This window comes from Aphanomyces invadans (assembly GCF_000520115.1).
Source record: "Aphanomyces invadans strain NJM9701 unplaced genomic scaffold supercont1.3, whole genome shotgun sequence".
Classification (NCBI taxonomy): Eukaryota; Oomycota; class Saprolegniomycetes; order Saprolegniales; family Verrucalvaceae; genus Aphanomyces; species Aphanomyces invadans.
This window is the reverse complement of record NW_008580148.1, coordinates 2,445,949-2,462,603: the sequence shown is the minus strand read 5'-3', so window position 1 is coordinate 2,462,603 and position 16,655 is coordinate 2,445,949. Positions and strand designations below refer to the sequence as shown.

At 57.2% G+C, this 16,655-nt stretch overlaps 2 protein-coding genes across 4 annotated transcripts; one reads left to right on the top strand and one right to left on the bottom strand.

Moving 5' to 3' along the window:
- Positions 1 to 215: 215 nt before the first annotated feature.
- Positions 216 to 15,768, top strand: H310_02396 (hypothetical protein). Of its 3 annotated transcripts, XM_008865889.1 has the most exons (7): positions 216 to 6,086; positions 6,167 to 6,675; positions 6,744 to 12,660; positions 12,740 to 12,847; positions 12,937 to 13,345; positions 13,392 to 13,477; positions 13,525 to 15,768. In XM_008865889.1, exons 1-7 carry the CDS (start codon positions 237 to 239, stop codon positions 14,308 to 14,310), a joined length of 13,665 nt encoding a protein of 4,554 aa, XP_008864111.1. In that variant the 5' UTR covers positions 216 to 236; the 3' UTR covers positions 14,311 to 15,768. The 3 variants fall into 3 exon arrangements, with proteins under 3 accessions (XP_008864111.1, XP_008864112.1, XP_008864113.1); XM_008865890.1 differs by having other exon boundaries at positions 12,937 to 13,477; XM_008865891.1 differs by having other exon boundaries at positions 12,740 to 13,345.
- H310_02395 (hypothetical protein) lies at positions 14,400 to 15,776 on the bottom strand. The gene has a single exon (XM_008865888.1). The coding sequence runs from the start codon at positions 15,749 to 15,751 to the stop codon at positions 14,510 to 14,512; it is 1,242 nt and encodes a 413-aa protein (XP_008864110.1). The 5' UTR covers positions 15,752 to 15,776; the 3' UTR covers positions 14,400 to 14,509.
- Positions 15,777 to 16,655: the final 879 nt, after the last annotated feature.

Genomic DNA, 16,655 nt, shown 5'->3' with positions numbered 1-16,655 from the left:
TACCTGGTTGTGCAGCGATGGGAACATATTTCGGACAACTAATACTGCTATATCGATGTCCGTTTGTGTAAAGAGATATATTGTGAGCGGGATTTGAGTGGAGTTATTTCAACCAATCAATTGCCTTTTCGTATATTTCCACCAATTAGGTTGAGCAAAGAGTGTCCAATCCAATGTCTGTGGATCTTTTTTGGCGTTTCAAGATTTCATCGGATCACGCGCCATCATCGTGAAAGATGCCGGTGGTTGTCGCTGCCGCCACGCCAGCCCCGCCGCCGTTGCTGACAGCTACCACTACAACCGTTGCATCTACACCTCAGGATGCGCAGCAACACGCAGGAGTCGACTTCGAGCTTCCTGTGCATGAACAAGGATGGATGCCGAAACCTGCTGTGCTCCACGCAGGCAAATCTCGCAGTTGCGCTGTTTGTTTTGCTCCCCTACAATATTCGAATGCGTCGAGTTGGGACGAGTACTTGAAGAGCGAAGAGTACCTCGGCCACCTCCAACTCAACCTACTGAACGACTCGTTCATCCGGGGATTGATATGCGGGGAAAACTACTTTGGGGACCTCCCCACCGAACATCGCATGCATCCGCAGCGCCGCATGAAATGCCGCCAAAACGTCGACGATCATGTCAGTATGAATTCGGCGGGACTTTTGGACTCGTCCGACAAAGACAAGTCCCTCGTGCGAACCCTTGAAGAGCTTCTCATCGACGGACTGCCCACGCCAACGTTCACGTATGTGCTCGAGCGACGCTTTGCCATCATCTTCCACAGCGCCAAAATTGTATCCACTTTGATGAAATCCGCGCGCACGCAGAAACTGCGTCGTCCCCTGGCCGACGCAACACCACACGTTGAGCTGCACCACGTGGCGATTCATGCGTTGTCGACGTTGCTCGGGTTCTTCGACTACAGCGGGGAAAACTCGCGCGCACCGTTCGTGGAGTTGTCGCGAATGTTGTGCAACTTTCCGCCGTTGTCGCTTTTGTCGTTTTGGAGTCCGCCCCCCAAAGCCCCCGAGGAGGAGGTGGTAGTGTCCAAAGACCAAGTCGAGGCCACCCACACGTCTCCAAGGCACTCTGTCCACTCGATATTGGACTCGTCCGACTCCATCTATTGGTTGACGGCGGTGCGCCCAGGCGTCGTTCACGTCACGATCGCTCTGACCCAGACGAACATCGTCGCATTGCAACTCAAATGGCTTGCGTTGGCCCAACCCACGATGATTCAAGTGCAAGCCAAGGTGCGCGGCTCCACCACGTTCGAAACAGTGAAAGAATTCCAAAACAAACCCACGAGCCCTTTCCCTGACCGCCTCGAACTTCCTCCGTTGCCCCCAGCAACCGACTCGTTGCGTCTGGCCCTCTCTGGAGTTCCATCGACCAACAAAGACGGCACATACGGAATTATCAACCTCCGCCTCCTTGCACCGGTTCAGGATACTGTGGCGCCGCACACGGTGATGGCCGACGTTGAAACATGGCTTGTGAATGCGGTGTTGTACAAGGGCGATACCAGCACGGCCGACAAATCTTGCCTTGCTGTCGATGCATGCCAAGCGCTGCAGACGTGGACCCTCGCAACCGGATCGCTCACGGCGTTGATGCGGCTCGTGCACGTGGCCCTCGCGCTGCGCCAGTCGAACCATGTCTTGCCCTTGGTTCAGACGTGCGTGGATGCATCGTGCAATGTCCTGAGCACCGTCGAGGCGCATTTGACTGTCGAAAAAGAGCGCATCCAGCACGCCGTCCCGTCGACCGAATCGCGAAAGATTCGCGCGGGATTTGAAGCGACGTTGGGGTCGTCCGGCACGACCATCGAAGACGGTGGCGCGACCGTTCGGACCCGCGAAACCAGCTACCAACATGCGGTCGTGAATTCGCCCATTTCCACGGGCAAAGCGAGCTGGAAGTTCCGCCTGGACACGGACACGACCGACGATGAAATGACTTGTTTCGGCGCGGCGATCCTTCCCGTGACGGTCAGCGGGTACGACTCGTCTCCGAGCTTGTGGATGCTGCGCGGATACAATGGCAACTTGTACGCACGAGGGCACAAGTTAAGTCGATCGATTGGCAAAGTGCACCCCGGCGACGTTGTTCAGATTGATGTTGACATGAACGTCGGCACGATGTCGTACACAATCAACACGACCGAATTCGGCGTTGTGTTTACCGACTTGAGCGGCCACGAAGTGTACCCGGCCGTATCGTTCTACGGGTCCGGCAAAGTCATCACCCTCCTGAGTCTGCACAAGTGGGGCGACTCGCCGGCGTCCGTGGCGAGCGGCGGCATGGTCAGTGCTAACGCGGACCCGATCTATGTCTCGACCTTGCCCGAGTACGAATACGCCGTCGGCCACGGCCGGTTTGGACGCGGCAACCTCCTCGGGTACACTGGAGAAGCCAACAACAACACGGCGAACGGATTGGACCCATCGTCGGCGTCGCCTTCGACGACCATCAGTGTGCAGTCGGAAGCGAGGCAGCGATCGCTGTCCACACATCCGCCTGCTCGTGGCGAAGCGTTTGTGACGTACGATCTCGGTCGGGCGTACGCGACAGTGAGTGGAGGCGTTGCGCTGAACGATGACGTTTCCAACGAAGTCCTCGCCCAGCGTGGAATATCTGTCGTGTTTTCGCTTGTCGGCGATGCACAAGTCCTGTGGAAATCCAAGCCAGTCACGAACTCGTCCCACGTCGAATCGTTCTCGGTTCCGATCGCGAACGTGCGGATGCTCGAGTTTCGCGTAAGTTGCAGCGGCAGCAACCATGGCGCCCATGCGATTTGGGTCGATCCGCAGCTTACTGCCGTCAATGACTGGACGTGCGGCGCCTGCACTTTTGCAAACAAAGGCACGACGACGGTGTGTGCTGTGTGTCACGGCGGCGACGATCCCTCCTCCGCGGGCAGTGCGACAGCATTCGCAACGTCGGTGCCCAGTGCCGCCGCGCTCACAGCGCAGCTGCCACCGAACGAGGCGAGTGATTCGTTGACGCTCGTGACATCGTCGTCGGCTCTCTTGAAATGCGCGCATCCCCTCGATGAGGTGGCTACATCGCTCTTGGACGTCGCAGATCGACTCGGCGCAGTGTTTTTAGCCAACAAGGCGTCGTACCAAGTGTCGTTCGAGGAGGCGTTTTGCATTCAACCAAACACAATCACGTTCGAGCTGTTGTCAGACATGATTCAAAGCCACTTGTCGACCATCGCTGACACGGACGATGAGCGCACGCATGCGCTGAGTTTGCACCGATGCCAGTTGCTCTTGCAGATCCTTGGGCGACAACTCACAGTGCTTGACTTGTACGAGCCCCTTCCTCAGCAAGCCTCTGGCAAGTGTCGACCGATGGTCCCCGTCCTGGCCAATATACGATCGCTTCTCGAGAGTTTAGCGCATATTCACGTTTCAAATCCAATGTCGCCAGCGAAGACGCGAGCGTGGACACCTGTGAAAGGAGGAGTTTCAGCGTTCGGCACTCCCGGCGCGGCGCAAACCAAGCCATCGCTGCTCGTACCGCTCTTAAAGTTGCAAACCACAGCAGCGCAAGCACTGGTCGATGGTTTGAGCTTGTTGTATCCCGCGTCGTGGGACCGTACGACTCTCCTCCTGACTCTGCTGCGCAGCTATGCGCACGACCGGTTCGAACCGCCGTCCGCGCGGTATTTGGTCCTGTCCAAGCTGTTGGCGCTTCTGGCGTTGCCGGGAGACATGGGTGTGCTCACTTTCTTCCCTCTGGTGCCAGATCGCCTTCACAGCTCCCAAGTCCAAGAAATCATGACCCATATACTCACCGACTACGCGACCGCGGAAGCACCGACAACGTCCATTGCAGCCGACGCATTGGCGTGTGTCCAGACGTTCCAGCTCTTTTTGCTGTCGCAAGTGATCGAGCTCACGAAATCGCCCCGCGACTCGTTCCGCGTCGTGATCCAGGACATGACGATGCGATACAGTGAACTCCTCTTGACGACGGTGCGGAAATCGTTGGAGCACTCGTTGGACAGTCCATCGTCTTCCGAGCTGTCGCCTGTGATCCGTGCACTGTTGCCGCCGTTTGTGTCGGGCCTGTGTTTGCTTCGCCGACAGACGTGGCTTGTCCGGCCGCTGCTACCCAAGCTCACGATGGTACTGCGCGTGCTGGACGTCATCTGCGGGCAAGACGAAGCCGTTCGCAAGTCCGAGCGACGTCTCCTTGCTTTGGATCAACGGCTCTCGTCGTACGCCATCGATGTAGACGATGTAGGCAAGTGGCAAGTGGACAAGAGCCCCACGCGCGTCCAGAAACAGCTCTACAACGTCTTTTCCAAGCTGTACACGGGCGAGAAGGACCACTTTGAGGGTCAAATTGGGTTTCAGTTTGAAGCCATGGCGTCGTTTACCCTCGTGGCCCTTGGCCGTTCGGTCAACCCGGCGCGCAACGGTGGCAAGCTGCTGCACAAGCACACGGTGCGGCTGTGGGACGAAGCATCCCAGGCTCTGCTCGGATCCGTCACAGTCAGTACGTCGTCGCCGTCCGACGGCATGGGCTACGTGTATGACTACCTTGACACTCCGTTGCGGCTCAGTCATGGCAAACTCTACCGCTTGACCACGCAAGAGTTTGCAAACGGTGGCGATCCATGGTACAAGAAAGAAAACCTTCCCGACGAAGAGTACGATCGGTCGTTCATCAAGATCCTTCGCGACTGCTACGCGTCCGGGTCGACAGGGTTTCCGAACTCGCAAAACTTGACTGGCGCCGCGTACGGCGTCCCCACGTTCCTAGTCGAGGAAGATAATCCCATGGACACCCTTCCTTGGATCGTTCCCATGGACGGCCTTCAATGTGTCAAGTTCAACGCAAAACGCAAGGCAGCCTCGATCGCCATCGGCCACTTGGGCAACACCCTGACCGTGATGGGCGAGTCGGGGTTGTGGCGGACCGTGTGGTGCACGAGCGCGGTGACGAACGGGGTCCATGTTTTCGAGTATATCGTCAAGAGCAGTCGCGTCGGCGGCGGAGTCAGCGGCCACCTTTGTATCGGATTCGAGTGTGGGGTCGCGGGCACCATGCCCACGACGCGCGCATTCCTCGGCCAAACGAAAGGCAGCATTGGGTTCATGCCAGCGATCGGGTGTCTGTGGAACGAGGGGACATGCGTTCGGTTTGGATCGCCGACGTTGGCCATTCACAACGGCGACGTTTTCGCCATGACAATCGACAACGACCGACAAGTCGTCGGGTTTGCCCACAACGGCCAGAGCGTTGGCGACCTTTCGCTCGACCTTCCTCCAGCGCTTGTCCCCGCTGTGAGCGTCTATGGTGTCCAGGACGTCGTGGACGTGCGGCCGGGCGGTGTAGCGAAGTCGACGCTGCAGCTACACTGGCTGCTGGACGTCCTCAACACAACCGCGTCGTTGGCTGGCCGGTTTGCCGGGACAATCATATCCGGCTCACCGATTGATGGTGTTGAAGAAGAGTTGCAACCATGGCTCCAGTCGACGCTGTTGAGTGGAGGTCTCATGGGACCATCCGACAACACGAGTGGTGCCGGTATGGGCGGCGTCGTTGTCGGTGCCACGGAGACAACATGGTCGTCTGCCCTGAAGAACGAAGGACCGTTCCAGAACCCGCGGTACAACTTGGCTATGCCCGACAAAACCGTGCCAGGTCCTGGTCAAATACTGGCAAAGCAACGGAAATCGTCGTCGTCTTCGTTGCTGACGGTGGCAGCGCCGTTGGACGAGACCGATTTTGGCCGCACAAGGTTGGTCGTCGAATCGCCCAAGCTCGTGCAGTGGCTGGACGCCGTGCTTCCCGACTCGTTGATGTGGCGACGCCAGGAAACGTTCCCCCAAGTCGAGACAGCCATGATCGCGGCGCTAATCAAGCATGCGCCGCCCCACTTGCTCCATGAAGCCCAAGCAGTCATTGAATCGCAAGAGTACACGGTCCAACCATCCGCGGACATGGCGCTCTTGTGGAAGTGTATACTTACCCTGCGCCACTGGCTCATTAAGAGCAAGCATGAATACCGGGCCAAGCAAATTGACGACGTGGCACCACCGGTGGAATCGGCACCGCAGCTTAGTGTACGTCATTACGCGAGCCTTGAATCGATTGCGTCGGACAAATCGCGCGTGGCATCTCACAAAGATGGTACGATGTGTAGGTGTGGGAGCAAAAGCTGACATTGCCGCGGTCGTTTGACGCGTTTGTCGAGCATGTGCAGCGTCGCGCAGAGTTCCTCTGTCACTTAGAACCTCCAGCAGAAACGCCAAATCGGTGGTCGTCCGCGGCATTGTCAAATTTGGCAGAAAAGTGGACTGCCGACCAGCCCCCGCCGCCGTCGTTGCAGCCCATGGTGGATCGATGGCGAAGTTTGACGTTGAGTGACCGATCCAAGTGGAACGGACTAGTGCAAGTGCTGCAAGCGCAGCATAATTGGCGCACGCGACGGCGCACTAGCAGCAATCATGTCCTTGACGCCGCCTCTCTCGGTGGCGGCAACAGCGCGACAACCTTTAGCGATGACGTTGACCCACCATCCGAGGGCACGACGACGGCTCTTGACGGCATTGACGATGGATACCTCAGTGCGATGCTTCGAGCGTGCGATTTGTATGTTCGGAATGGTGTTGGCGCGCCCCCCGAAGTATTGTACGCCCTCTTGGAACGCCGGTACGATTGAATAGTTTCCAAGTTGGTGGGATGCCTGCGTCATTCTCTGAGGGTGCCGTCGCCCGTAGGTATACAAGGTCAGGGTCGCGGGTGTACGGCTTGGAAGCCATGAAAACAATTCTCAACTGCATCTCGTTTGACACGTGCCGGTCCAGCGCTGTGCTGTTTCTCCGACCGGCGTTGCGAGGTTTTACAGAAGACGAGCGCTTGGCGCGGGAAACGTACTTGGAGCAACCGCAGTCGCTGCTCGAAGGGTCGGCCTTTCGCCCAACTGTGCGGCACCATTACCTCAAGGGGTTGGAAGGGTGCAGCCGTCCCGTGCTCAAGCAAGTGCAGGAAGCGTTCATGGAGCTATACGGGTCGCTCGCTCAAATGCTGGCGAAAGCATCCAGCCAAGGTGCCTCAAGCAAGCCAACGCCGAGAACATCCCATGTGTGGCAGCAGAGTTTGATCGGGGCATGGGCCATCGACTTTGAGCCACGCGACCACGAGTTCTTGCTCCACGTCGACATTCTTGGCTTGCTCACCAAGCTCTTTTCCGTTGCGACATTATCCAGCAATGCCCGACAGGACATTGCATGCAACCACAATCCCGCGTCCATGGGGCATCCCTTCGTCATGTCCACGAAGCAGCGGCGGGTCGTCGTCACGGAGTGGCACCCGTTAGCGGAAGATTACGTCCGCAAGGGCCTTCTCGGCCGCGGAAGTCTCACGAAGCGAGCTGTTCTTCAGTTGATGCTCCAAGCTCCTCCGTATGCCAAGAGTCCGACGGTGTCGCCGTGGTCGGCGAGTCCAATCCCGTCGTCATTCAAGCAACTTGTGTCCAAACACACAGCGTCGTCGACCGTGTTGGCGTACTCGGACTTTCTCCGATCGCTCCATGGCAAACTCATATGGGCGACCAAGCCCAGTGACCTCGGACGCAAGGTCCTCCAGCTCAACGTAGGCGAAGACGTGTCGGTCGTCGAGTTCCCGATGCTGCCGTCGGTTCACCCTACATCGTCGTCGTTTTCCATCGAGATGTGGATGCACCCTACCGAACTGCAGGGGTACAGCACCCTGCGCAGCGAAGTCGGGTTTGCCGACGGCAGCGTCCACGTGGAGCTCGTGGAGAATCGCATGCAAGTCGCGATCGCGGGCAACGTGCCGCGCGAACAGCTCTTTGACCATCCGTTTGCTACCCATGTTTGGCACCACGTCGCTGTCCTGTACGACCACGACAAACAAGTCGTCGACTTGATTGTGAACGGCCGATGGACTCAGCAGTTGTCGTACCAGAAGACATGCGCCAAAGTGCACTGGCGGCCCGCTCGCTTGGGCAGCTGGATCTCCGACTTAGCATCCACGCAAGTCCAGCGCAAGTTCAAAGGACTTATCGCCGAGTTGCGTGTATGGCTGCGTGCGCGAACGGTCCACGACGTCAGCGCCAACTATCATCGACGATCGCCGCCGTTGTTGACCGACAACGCGACACAGACATCCCATCCGCACGTTTTCAGCTACCATTTGGACGACGGCGACGGCGAACTCGCAGTCTGTGCAGAGTCCACGCAGTTCAACGCGCTCTTGACCAAGTGCCACTGGTCCCGGATGAATGTTCCTGTTTGGGACATCGATGCCACCGAGGCCAAGTGGACGCGCGGCATTCAAGCAATTCAATCGGTCCAACGACAGTTCCGTCGATGGCGGCACGCGCGCTTAAGTTACGAAATGCGATGGATCAAGGAAGCGATCCACAGCGACGAACTGCACGAAGATTTGTACGGGTTAAGCGACGAAAGCGAAGACGACGAGGCTCGCCCCGTTGTGCACGCTGCTCCGAGCGTCGAGAACTTGATTAGCCGCGTTCAACTGCAGCAATCGGCATGGATTGTTTTCCGCCTGCTCGGCATCGTCGCGATCAGCGGAATTCGAGAACGTGTCGAGGTGGAAGCAGTTCAGGCAGCGGAGTCTGCCAAGAACCGACGGTTGGACAAGGACAAGATCCAGCAGCAAAAGACTGCGGACGCCGCGAGTGACGTGGCCAAGAGTGCTGCCACCTCGACGGCCCTTGAAGTCCCGATAGCGCAACGCCTTTGGTTCTCTGTCGAGTTGCATCGCAAGGTTTTTGAAGGCATCGAGCGCGAGCTAGCTGCGGCGACCAAGCTCATTCACGACGCGGAGAAACTCATTCGAGCACAGCAACCGTCCATGCTGAGGTCCATGTCAACACCTGTCCATCAATCGTCCCAAGAAGCGGCGCCGCTCGAGCCTCTCGAAGTCGAAGCGTACGTTTTCAACCTACTGGTGTTCCTTATCTCGCAGAGTGACACGTACCCCGCCCAAGAGCACCTGAGCAAACCAGCCGTGCTCCGAGAGTTGCTACTCCTCCTGCGTATGGGGTCTCCACGAACGCAGCGCCTCGTGCAGCTCTTGCTGCGCCAGGTGGCTCGGGTCGTCACCCCCGCTCGAATCGGCACGATCCTTGGAATGGACACCGTGTTCCTCGACCTGTTGCTCGATCGTGTGTCCGACTCGATCTGCGGTAGCGACGCCGAGCCCATGAGCCAGAGCAGCATGCGCGAGTCGCTGGCGAACCCATTAGGATTCAATACGGGTCAAATCTTCCTCGCTCTCGCGGCCGAGTCCGTCGCGCTGCTCCGCCTGCTTCTGCGAGAGCCAGCATGGACCACCCGCGTGTCGGACGTTCTTAGCGCAGCCATTCGAAATGCTGCCCCAGTCGTGACGCAAGCAGGAAACCCGAGCAACATTCGAACGCGCGTGGTTGTCCTTCGTGCGATGGGAGCGCTGTGTGTGCTTGGTGCGCACTTGGATTGCCTTCGCATTGGCGGCAAAGTCGAAGTCCAGGGTAGCTCAACCGACGAAGCGCCGTCCGTGGCAACCCTCATTAGCCGCACCCATGAGACCGCTCGTGTCGTGTTTGAAGATGGTTCGAAAGTGCAGCAAGTTTGTGTCTCTGATATATCACCGATCGAAGAAATTCCATCGCTCGTGACAGCCAACGTAAACGAGTTGATGCCTCCCCTGCTGCACTTCGCCACTCTGCAGGACGACTCGCTCTGGCGTGCGCAGCTTCGATCCCGCGCGTTGCTGGCCCTGGAATCTTTCTTAAAACAAGACCGCGTATTGGCGACGGCTGTGTCCTTGGTCCAAACGGCACTCACGCCGCTCAACTTGCCGTCCTTCGTCACCACCCCAGCTTTACAAGAGCGTAGCAGGAGCATCCTGAGCCGTCTAATTGAAGCATCCACACCGCTGGGCCCGATGATGTTCAAGGGCTTGCCAGATCCGACGCCAATCGTCGCTGAAAAACGAGCGACCGAGACGAAGCCGCAAAATGCGCCACCGCCACGTCCGCCCGTGTCTTTAGTCCGTCAGGGATTCGCCGCCACGCTGGTGTCTATGGGGTTCGAAATGGACTTGTGTTTGATAGCACTGGAACACGCCAGAGACGACCCGAATGCTGCCGTCGAGTGGCTCATGGGAGACCAAGCCATCGTGTATCGCCGCAACTTGGCGTCGGCTTCGTCGGCGTCCACCTTTTGCCAACTTAATGACACGACGTCCCGCGAAGAGAAAGCACAGGATTTGCAAGTGATTTCGGGAATGCCCATGCGCCTCGTGCTGGCCGCGCTCGACATTTGCGGCGGCGACGCGAATCGTGCCGTCGAGTGGCTGCTGGAGCATGGCCGCCGGTTCTCGACCCCGCTGAATTTGCACATGGACGCGTTTTGCCAAGATTTGTCCGGACTGCACGACGAAGCGGCGTTGGAAGTCGCCGACCAAACGGATTCGCTCTTGTTCGAACCTGGACAGGACTTGAGTGCATCGACGGCGAGGACGTCCACCGGCGCAAGCGCAACACCCACGGCAGCGTCTGCTGGTCAAGCGCATGACCAGATCAGCGCTGGTGGTAGCGACGTCGACAACTCGTTAATGACAGCAACTTTGGCGCCGATCGTCGCCCGAGATCCACAAAATGGATGGGGTCCGCTGGATCCGACGTACTTGCTTCCAAACGTCGTCCTCACTGTCAGCGAAACGACGGGACCGGTTGCCCACTTGGCTCGCTCTGGCACTGTCGTAAAGCCGCCGCCGCCACGGGCGTCCTCTGCGAGACCCGCCTCCCCGGGGGTTCTCTTGAGTTTTCTCAACACAGAAAACGGAGCGTTGGAGGAAGAGTATGTGTGTCCGACAAAGGTTCGACGTTGGCGCAAGGTGTTTGACCAAGACTTGGTGGCTGTCGACAGCATCTACCAAGTCGCTCTCCGCACGGAGCAAGCGCTGTCCACGTGCTATGCGCGGCGAGCGTTGCTTGTATTCCTCAGCACCGACAGCTCGACGGCTCTGACAGTCATGGGGGGGTCTGCGCCATTTGTCCAGTTGCTCAAATTGGTCGTTGGCGCGTCGTTTGCTGGCGGAACCGTCAAAGCGGTCCACGAATCGATGGTGCGTGTCTTGAAAGACCATCCAACGTTGTCGTCGGTACTCGTCGACGAGTGCATTTCGCATTTTGTCCGGTCGACGCAAATTGCGAGGGAAGGCAAAGTATGCCAGTTGCCGCTTCAATTTGAATCGCTGCACCCATACTACCACAAGAGCGATTACGTGGCGCATGTGACCGTGCCGTCGCACACACCGTTGCCCGTGCGCGTCGTATTCGACAAGCGATCATGTCTCCTCAACAACTCGACGCTGTCGTTTTACTCGGACGCAGAGTGCAAGCAACTCGTGGCAGCGTTTGGCCCGACCAAGCAACCGTTTGCCGACTTATGGGTCGGCGTCCGAACGTTCTGGTACAAGCTGCACTGTGCAAACGACGAATCGGAAGCAACCACGTACGGATTTCGCTTTCAAGTCCACGTCATGCCGAGCATTACGTGGAGCAACGAGCTCGACGTGCTGCACCATCCGTCCCTCGATTATGCGTGCTGGTTGCTCGAGTTCCTCCTGTCGGATCAACCACACCTCGACATGTCCCAACTCGCTCAAATATACGACGCCCTGGTCCAGTACTTGCAATCGCCGCGCGCGCCGCAGAAACACAAAGTCATTCACTTGCTGCTGCAGCTGCTTGTCGCACACGATTTCGCGAAAACCGCCATCACGGTCGATGTTGCGCCTCTCCAACGCATTGGCGAGCTGGCCATTGCCAAAGCTCAAGCAGAAATCAGCAAGGGCCGGCCATTTGTGTCGACGCACTTGCTCAAACTGGTCGAGCTTGCGGTAGTCGTGTCGTCATCGACGTCAAAGTCGACCGCCGAAGAAAATCACGAACCAGGCAAGACCCGCGCGACTAGCCTCTACGTCGCTCCGATCGCACCTCCCATCGTTGTGCCGACGGAAGCGAGCAGCATGCTTGCCATCATTGCCGAAACTGTCCACTTGTCTCGAGTGCTGCTGCATTCGTCCAAGCAAGCGCTGTCGCAAGAGCTCGTTGTCTTGATGTGGTTGGACCTGCATGGCGCAAGTGCGACGTTGGAGTACAATGAGCTTGCAAGTGACACGCTGGAATTCCACGGCGCGCACTCGCTTCGCCTGTGCTTTGACCCGCGCTTTGACCAACGCGACGATGTCTACTTCGAGGTCGGCACGAGATCGGAAACCAATCGAGACGACACCATCGTGTTTGCCCCCGTCGTCATCATCTCGGACGTGATGGACGTCGTGGGCAATGTCCTTCGGTACACGTTTGTTCCGACAACAGACCACTCAACCATGAGTGTGACCGTGACGGCGGTTGGGATGCCGTTGGAGCGCCAGTTGGCGCGCTGCACGGTGCAAGACCTTGAAAAATGTGCAGCGAACGTCCTGGCCGGGCAGTGGACGCCAGCCATGGATGCGCAGCTCGTCGACTGGGTTAACTTTCACGTGGAAAGTCAGGGCGAAGGCGTACATGCAGACCTCCTCCCGGCGGACATTCGACTGCACCCGACATTGGATGGATTGCGGTGCTCGCTTCTGCTGCATTTGCCGTGGTCGGAGGTACGGCGTCGTTGTTTTGATGCCACTTGATTGTGCTGGCGTTTGTTCGCCGAACGTAAACGTCTTTGCTCGTGTGCAGATTCAACTCCGATATGCGTTGCTGCGGTGCTTCAACACGCGGTTGGCGGGGTGCATTTCGCTGCTCAACCTAAACGATTCCGAGTACTCGTGGACGATAGCGCATCAGGTACGCAGTACATCCTTCAGCAATGACGAGGGAAACGTTGTTTGCACCTGTGACAAAACCATGCTGGGCCACCTCTCACCGACCGGTAGCTGCGTCAACTCAGCCACTGCGTCTTTCTCGACCTGAAGTTGAAGCTCGTGGAAGCCGCCATCGAAGCGACAGTTGTCGTGGCCGACGCAACGAGTGCCAACAACGGCACTGCTCGAATTACGTTGGACCGCCTTCGCGCGCTCGAGTCGCGAGAAGACCGAGAGGTGGAGCCGTCCGGGTCGGAGTGCTTCTTTGTCCAGGCATTCCGTCAGCTGCATTCCGTGGACCCCAAGTCTCTTCGCCGCAAGATTGACAGCAAAGGCCGCCTGTTCAGCGTCAAGTTCCGCGGCGAGGAAGGCGTGGACTGGGGCGGGGTCTACCGCGAAGGCACCAACTCGATGGTGGACGACTTGTTTTCCTCCCACATCAATCTGTTCTTGCTGTGCCCGAATGGCCAGCACAACACAGGTGCCAACTGTGTCTTTATCGCAGGCTGACTTGCAATGCTTTGAAGGACTAAACCGCGGCATGTACTTGCCCAACAGCAAGTGCACGTCCCCCGTGGCGATTCAAATGTTTGAGTTTGTGGGCAAACTGCTGGTACGGCTACACGTGGGGTTCAAGCACCGATCCGAGTTGTCGCGTAGGGCATCAGTTTACGCACGAAAGGCGACTTTCCATTTGCATTTTGTCCGCTCGTGTGGAAGCTGTTGCTCCGGCAGCCCGTGGACAAAGTCGACTTGGAAGGGACGGACGCACTGTTGGTTCAGATGCTGAACGGGATTCGCCAATGCGACCAAGATGGCATTACGACGGAAGGGCAGTTCCAAAGCGCGTTTGCCGACCTCGAACTGCGCTTCACGACATTTGACTCGAACGGCCAGCTCGTGGAGCTCGTTCCTGGCGGCAGTCAAAAGGGCGTCACCTTTGCCAACCGTGTCGAGTACTGCGACTTGGTCGCGCACTACCGCCTCCACGAATTTGATGTGCAGTGCGGCGCCATGCTGCGCGGCCTCTCGACGCTCTTCCCCGTCCGCGTCCTGACTCTTCTCAACTGGCAAGAGATGGAAATGCTGAGCTGCGGAAGTCCCAAGATTGACATTGCGCTGTGGAAACAGCACACGCGGTACGATGGGTACACTGAACAGGACGAGACTGTGCAGCTCTTTTGGGACGTCATGGCGTCGTTTTCGGACGAGCAACGATCCGATTTTGTCCGATTTGCGTGGGGTCGCAGTCGCCTGCCCCGTGGAAAGTGGCCCCAGCCGTTCAAGCTCACGAAAAAGGCCGGCCGCGACAGCATCTTGAGCCTCCCCGTCGCCCACACGTGCTTCTTCTCTGTCGAACTCCCGCCGTACACAACAAAACAAAAGATGCACGACATGCTGCTCGCCACCATCAACTTTGGCCTAGGCGGGATCTTGATTGCCTAGGCTAGACTCGTCGACTGTCCCAAGTCCCATGATACCTACAAACAACAACACTGCCCTCCATTCCATGGCGTGCCGGGTCGCTGTGCAGGTGGACTCCGAACGAGAGGAAAATGGATGGCTGGAAAACCCGACGATTTCGTGCCAAGCACGACAAATTCAAACGTGTGGTGGTAGCGTGGAAATGAACAGAGCGAAGTGTTTATTTCAAATGCCGTCCTCGATGTGGAGCTTTTCGCTGCCTTTTGTCAGTTGCCGTCGTCGGTGGTGGTGGAGAGTCGATGTATTGGCGCTTGACCCACCACACAAACAGCACAAACGCCACGGTCAGCGTCCCCACCTGCAGAAACAACATCACAACTGGATGGTACAATATTGAAGCCGTCTTTCGCGAGTGCAGCATCGGGCAAAACGAAAATTCGGTACGCAACTTGGCCACGTGGTCAGGCTCGTTGTCCAGGAGGATTTGGAGGCACTCGCACGCATCGTCCATGTACCCAAGCGTCGACAGCACTCTCGCCATCTTCATATACGCGACGTGGTAGTGCCGAAGCCAATAAATGGAACGCCGTAGCGCGTTCATGGCTATAGTCACGTTCGCACGGGCAAGTGCCAACGTACTCAAGTCCGCCCATGCCGCCGCGACTGCCTTCCGCTGGTCAACGCTGAAGTGGCTCACGGTGTACATCATGGGGTCTGGCACGTCGTCTTCGAGCGCTTCTCGAACGACGTGCTCCAGCTCGACTTCAAGGCCTACGACGTCTTGAAGGGCCAAGAGGTAAACGTCGTCGATATTGCCGACCACGATGTGCTTGGGTAGACTCGCCACGGCTTCTTCGTGGAGCTCTCGTGGGATCTTGTGAAAATGTGGACGAAAGGACACGCCTTGGAGATGATCCAAGTACCCATGGAAGGTGAAGAATTGGTCGTGGATGTGCCCTTCGTACGTGAGCAATGGCATCCCATCATAGATGTCGTCGGGAATGTCGGAAGGAGTGCCCAACTCCAAAGCACCAGCTTGGTTGTCATCGGCGGATGCACCATATTCTTTCTTGACTGCACCAGACAAGTCCAAACGCTCTATAGACATCGGGAACGGAAACCGGCGTGGGTCATCCGCGTCCAAGTCAAAGTCCGGCATCAAGTGGATGCAAGGCGGTTGCCACTGGCTTGTGTGTCTAGCCTTGCAGTAAAAGAACACGTGGCCATCCTGTCGCACGCGTTCCCAGTACTCCAGCGCACCGAACTCGCCTGTGGCACAAAATGCTCCATCCGGACTTGTGCCTTGTTCTGGAACAGCGTCGGGGTCGGCAAAAACTATACCGAATGGATGGACGTTCCGAAGGAGGAGATCTTCTTGGAATTGCGAATAAGGCGCCAGCTCTTCTATCGTCAATGCGCTACATGAGAGCACGAACCACCCCACAAGGGCCGCCTTGCGCATCTTGGATCCAAATCGTGGAACGTTGTATAGATGCTTTTTCGTCGTCGCGATTCGAAAAAACCTTTTTCTCACGACTCCTTTTTTGCTTCAACAGCAATCAACAACCATTTGTCCAATTCTCCGAACACCAGAAGTATTTGAAGAGTACACAGAAAATGTACTAGTACTGTACAGTCAAGACTCCCATGAAGGCAACTGATGAAAACTAATACCTATCAAAGTATATATGTAAACGATATCGAAAATGAAAGAATCCTCCAAGACACACGAGCAATGGAGCGGCGAGTGTCGGACATGCGAAGGAAGCGCGCACGAACGATTCAAAATTCAATTTCAAAATGAGGGGAGCTGGACTAATGTCGTCAATTCATTTGGAAATTATTCGCCATGCACAACGACGAACCCAAGAGAGCTGTAAGGAAGTTCTTCATGACAAAAAGCTCACGTCGTAAAGCACGCAAAGGCGAACCCCGACATGACACTTGATACGTTGTGTTCGTGGGCATACCGAACACTGCGGCTTCCATCGCAGCCATCGACATCAGCAATGTCTCGCGCCGTCCGTCGTGGACTCGATATAAACTTGCTAACCACCCGGCCGAAGCTCAAATCGCGCAAGCCTGTTCGCTGCGGCTCGAGGCAGACATTGTCGAGTGGCTCAAAGAATGTGAAACCTACGGCGTTAACGTCACTTATCGCGCCATCAAGGAGTTCGCAGCCACAGTGAGCTGTACGTACGACGAAAGTGTGAACTTGGTGTTCTCGCAAGGATGGGTGTGTAAACTGCTCTCTCGTTGGCGTATGGGTCGCAAAGGAGTCCACGGGCAGTCGTTGTCGGTCGATGAGGATGTCGTTGAGGAGAGGCGCGCGGCCCTGCAGTCATTGACGGCAATCTACGAGCAAT

Bases quoted from the DNA above. Each gene is read 5' to 3' on its own strand.
- H310_02396 (XM_008865889.1), top strand. From the start codon at position 237: ATGCCGGTGGTTGTCGCTGCCGCCACGCCAGCCCCGCCGCCGTTGCTG. The intron at 13,346-13,391 runs GTGCCAACTGTG...AATGCTTTGAAG, and splicing joins GAATGGCCAGCACAACACAG to GACTAAACCGCGGCATGTAC. The intron at 13,478-13,524 runs GTACGGCTACAC...GTTGTCGCGTAG, and splicing joins AGTTTGTGGGCAAACTGCTG to GGCATCAGTTTACGCACGAA.
- H310_02395 (XM_008865888.1), bottom strand. From the start codon at position 15,751: ATGCGCAAGGCGGCCCTTGTGGGGTGGTTCGTGCTCTCATGTAGCGCA.